Source organism: Rhipicephalus sanguineus, chromosome 2, assembly GCF_013339695.2.
Source record: "Rhipicephalus sanguineus isolate Rsan-2018 chromosome 2, BIME_Rsan_1.4, whole genome shotgun sequence".
In the NCBI taxonomy this organism is placed as follows: Eukaryota; Metazoa; Arthropoda; class Arachnida; order Ixodida; family Ixodidae; genus Rhipicephalus; species Rhipicephalus sanguineus.
In genome coordinates this window covers 19,143,585-19,148,453 of record NC_051177.1, presented here as the reverse complement: position 1 = coordinate 19,148,453, position 4,869 = coordinate 19,143,585, and the positions used below count along the sequence as shown (strand labels likewise).

Below are 4,869 nucleotides of genomic sequence, written 5' to 3'. Positions count from 1 at the left end.
ACGCCGTAGCGGAGGGCTACGGAAATTTCGACCACCTGGTGTTCAACGTGCGCTGACATCGCACAGATCGCGGTATTGGTTTGCCTCTCTCTCTCTCTCTATATATATATATACATATATATATATATATATATATATATATATATAGATATAGATATATATATATATATATATATATATATATATATATATATGTATATATATATATAGTATGTATATATATGTATATATAGTATTATGATATAATGTCCGCAAATACATGAGCCCGTGAGAACACGGTAGAGAGAGGTACGTCACGTGCATGCGGCTTTACGCGGTACCACACGCCTAAAGATCATTCCCTTGCGTATCACGTTTGAATAACCTATGACTAACGGTACACAGGCTGGAAATCGTGCGTATATAGCCGCGCGTTACCGGGCGCTGTGTGAAGACGCTTTCTCGGTGGCTATGTATACTCGTGCGCATGGTATCGAACTGTCGTTGCGTGATTGTGGCAGGGATGATTGCATAAAATCGCAGTTTAACCGCAAGGGCGAAGCAATGAATGTGACAGCAACAAATTGTAATGTTATACGAGGTAAGGCTAGCAGCTAACTCTTTGGGATACGATCTCGCGTAACTCTACAAAACGCTGCTGTAAGAGAATATGGCCGCTCCAAGGAGAGAAGCGGTTGTCGTCCAGTCTCTTCGCATTGAGAGCACAGCACGAGCCGTTTGCTGATGCCTGCCGAGAAAGCGCGCGCCAGCGATCGCGACCGCGCATTTATATCAGTGTTCACAGTTGCAGCTCGAGCGACACAGCCCTGCCCCCCCCCCCCCGGCTTTCCTTCATGCTCCTCTTCGGGCGGGGCGTTTCCTCTCTGCTTGAGGAGCAGTCGTCGCACGCGGGATGATGATGTTATCGCATGCGCCCTCCGTGCGTCGGAGATGGGCCGGCTCGTTTCATCTCTGCTTCAGCCTCGTTCGTCGCCAGCGCTCGCGCGTTTTTACTCGCGGGTATAACACATAATGCGCGGGGCGATGTTATCGATTTGGACTTTATACGGAACATGACGGCGACGCCGACGGTGACGTCAACAACCCGTCGAGTGTCCATACAATTGCTATCGCAATAAAAGAAAGCGCTGTTTAAAGGGAGACTGACACCCACAGCAATGTCAATCACGTATGTGAAGTATGGTTCGTAGTTGTATCGACTGTATGAATTACTGTAAACAACCACTATAATTTAAGAAACTGCTGCAGAAATAACACTCCGTCGTCCTTGATACCCTACATTCTTGAAAGGTTTGAGGTTCGTGCTCCTGTATACATCGGATGTAAGGGGTTCTACACACTTACGAAGTGGTGGGTCCGAGTCGGTTTTCACTATGCCATGGATCTATATGTTTCCCACGTTATTTCCTATGGAGCCTTATGTATATTACAGTGGGAAATGCGTTACATTGTAGAAAAAAGGCGACTGCCGTAGCTTGGGCGCGGCCGCTGTGTTTGCAACGCATGTGCTTGGCGTAAGCGGAGACGTTCGTCCAAGGTCAGGGATGCGCTTGCTGTAACCCCGAGTTTAGCGCGGTGGCGCCGGCATCGCCGCCGCGGAGAATTTAGGCCGGCGCATAGAAACGGCAAGAGAGAGAGAAATAACATTTATTTACACATCCGGCGTGTGGGAAGTCCCCGGCCTCGCAGGGCGCGGATGTTCCCTATCTTAAGATTACGGCTATTAGAGTCCGATAATCTCAGAGCCTAGACCTCGAGGATGTTGTGCTCCAGCTAGGCGACAGTTACTCGGGTGCCTCCGCGCCCGTTGGACGGGTCGTCGGCTCCTTTTCTCCGTTGCTTCGCCAAAGCCTCCTCAAGCCGCTGGATGGCCCTTCGTTGCGTCTTCAGGTCTTCGGAGCGTATCCACGCTCTCACCTCTTCGGGATACGTGGCGTCCTGGCACTGCCCGTTCCCACTGTGCATAGCACTGTTACAACTCCCCACATGATGTGGCGGAGAGTAGCTAGTTCACGTTCGCACACACTGCACTTTGCGTCCACGAACATGTCGGGGCACACGTGCCGGGCCAGAGCCGGTGTCAGCACGCACTCGGTCTGCAACTGTCGGAACTTTACTGCCTCCGCGCGCGAGAGTTCTCGGTGCGGGTGCGGGAAGGCTCTCCTGACTTCTCTGTAAGCCGCCAGGATCCCACCGTAGTCGGTGAGGGGCTCGAAGTCCTCTTTTTGGTCTTCTCCGCTGGTCTCGGAGGGACGGACTGTCGCGGTCCGGCACGTAATGAGATCACGGGCCGCGGCGTCCGCCTCTTCGTTGCGGTTTTCGATGTCGGGTGCTAGTTGCCGACCCATGTGGGCCGGGAACCACTTGAGAGCAATGGTCGGTCCCGCAGCGGCACCTCGGGCGGCCCACGTGGCCTCGATGGACCTCATTAGCCGCTCCGTGCCCTGCCAGATCGTGCCTCGGGCGAAGTTCTTGATCGCCGACTTCGAGTCGCTTAGCACCGTGCGCGTACCCGGTAGGCCCATGGCCAAAGCAATCGCCACCTCCTCCGCCTGGCCGGCTGTTCGGGCGCGCACGGTACTGGCTGTTAGCAGTTCTCCGGTAGTAGCTCGGACCACCGTCGCTACAAAGGCGTTGCGTCTCCTCGGATACCTTGCGGCGTCCACGTAGACTGCACCCTCGTCTTGTTGGTGCTGACGGGCCAGCGCCACCGCTCGTGCCGCTCGCCTGCCCTCGTCTCTCTCTGGGTCGGTGTTCTTGGGCAGCGGGTAGACGATAATCTTCCTCGCCGCTTCGTCGCTTAGGAGGGCTTGCTCTTCCAGTTCGCCGTACGGTCCTGTACCCACACGTTCGCCTGGAGGTAGTAATCCCGCCCGGTCTAGTAGTCTTCTGCCCGCTGCCGTGCTGCTTAGGCGGCTCAGCTGCGATGCTCTTTGGGCCTCGCTAATCTCCGAGAGCGTGTTGTGTGCTCCCAGAGACAGCAAGGCCGTGGTCTTCGTGCCCGGCAGGAGTCCCAAGGCCCCCGTGTAGGCTTTCCGGATGGCGGCGTCGATCTTGGCTCGCTCCGCACACGTCCAGCGGTGGAAGGCCCCCGCATATGCCGCATGGCTTACGACGAAAGCCTGCAGCAGGCGCAGGAGCCCCCTCTCGTTCATGCCCCGGTATCGGGACGAGACTCGTTTGATCAGGCGTGCTGCAATGCCCATCTTGGTTGTGATGTTCTTGACCGCCGTGGCGTTGGTCTGGGTGCCATCCACGAACATCCCCAGGATCCGTAACCCCGGAGCATGCGGGATCGGCACACCGTCGCTAGTGCGCACGACGATGTTCTCGACCGCTTCCTGACTCGCCTTTTTCTTGTGTCTTCCTGGTGGCGGCAGGATGAGCAGCTGTGACTTTTGCGGTGAACACCGCAGGCCCGTGCCCGAGAGCGCGGACTCCACGGCTTCTACCGCTGCCTGCAGGCCCGCCTCGATATCCCCGTCGCTCCCACCCGTGGCCCAGATGGTTACGTCGTCGGCGTAGAGGCAGTGTCGGATCCCCGGGCCCAGCGCCTCCAGACGCCTGGCCACCTCGATCATGACTATGTTGAACAGGAATGGGGAGATCACCGAGCCCTGAGGGGTCCCGACACTGCCCATCTCTCTTTCTTCAAGCTTCGTGCCTCCCACCTCCAATCGGGCCGTGCGGCCGGAGAGGAAGGCTCTGATGTAGTTATATGATCTTACACCTAGCCCCAGGCGGGACACCTGAGCCAGGATCGCCGAGTGTCGGACGTTGTCGAACGCACTCTGCAGGTCCAAGCCCAAGATCGCTCGGTTGTCGTTCTTCGGAATCCCGCCCGGGGGGTCAAGGACTTCTCTTTGGATCAGGAGCATGGCGTCTTGCGTTCCCAGCTTGGCCCGAAAGCCGAGCATTGAGTCCGGGTAGACGTTATGCGCCTCCAGGTAGCGGTTCCACCGTGTGTTGAGGACATGCTCCAGCATCTTGCCCACGCAAGACGTAAGCGAGATGGGACGCAGGCCCTCTATCCCCGGTGGCTTGTTTGGCTTTGGCAGCAGGATAGTCTTCGCTGTCTTCCAGGCATTGGGCAGCTTACCGTCCCGCCAGCAGTCGTTGTAGTAACGTGTCAGCGATGTGATGGCTGCGTCGCTCAGGTTGCGTAGTGCTTTGTTAGTAACTTTGTCGGGTCCGGCTGCCGACCGACAGTTCAGGTCCTGCGCGGCCTGCCTCACTTCCCATGTCTCTATGTCTCGGTCGAGGTGGGAGTTCGGCTGGCCAGCGTAGTCCGGGTGATCTTCGTTACTGGTGATGGGGAGGTAGCGTTCGTTAAGGCGCTTATACAACTCCTCTTCTCCCAGTTGGCGAGCTGTGGTGTGTAGTATTTGGGCCATGCGCGTACTTTGGTATTCGCAGCTCTTGGTCTCATCCATCAGTTGCCTGAGGAGTTTCCAGGTGCCGCTGCGGTGCAGTTGCCCGTCAGCCTGGCTGCAGAGTGCAAACCACTGTTGCGAACAGAGCTGCCTGCTGTATCGCTCGATTTCGGCAAGGAGTCTCTCTCTTTTGGGGTGTGGCGGCGCGCGCGGATGGACGACGGCCACGGTAGGTCCGGGGGGCGGGGGGGGGGGGGGGACGGTACCGCGGCTCGCTTCCCTCGGGCCCTCGTGGTGAGTCGTGCATCTGCGGCGCTGCATTTGTATTGTAATATGTTGTCTTATTGTATGTCTTATGTTGTCTTATGTTATGGTGTACTGTATGCCTTATATTGTCTTGAGTGTGCGTGTTGTTTTCCCAGTATTCATTGTCAGAGCGTATAAGTTTAGCGTGTTTACTAATTCGGCCGGCGAGCTCGCCATATATGTAAAAAGT

At 56.3% G+C, this 4,869-nt stretch overlaps 1 protein-coding gene across 1 annotated transcript; it reads right to left on the bottom strand.

Annotated features, from left to right (window-relative positions):
* Positions 1 to 1,627: 1,627 nt before the first annotated feature.
* On the bottom strand, positions 1,628 to 4,261 carry LOC119381073 (uncharacterized). Its single transcript, XM_037649062.2, has one exon. It carries the CDS (start codon positions 3,984 to 3,986, stop codon positions 1,914 to 1,916), a length of 2,073 nt encoding a protein of 690 aa, XP_037504990.1. The 5' UTR covers positions 3,987 to 4,261; the 3' UTR covers positions 1,628 to 1,913.
* Positions 4,262 to 4,869: the final 608 nt, after the last annotated feature.

Excerpts from the sequence above, each read along its gene's own strand:
- LOC119381073 (XM_037649062.2), bottom strand. The coding sequence starts at position 3,986 with ATGCTGGAGCATGTCCTCAACACACGGTGGAACCGCTACCTGGAGGCG.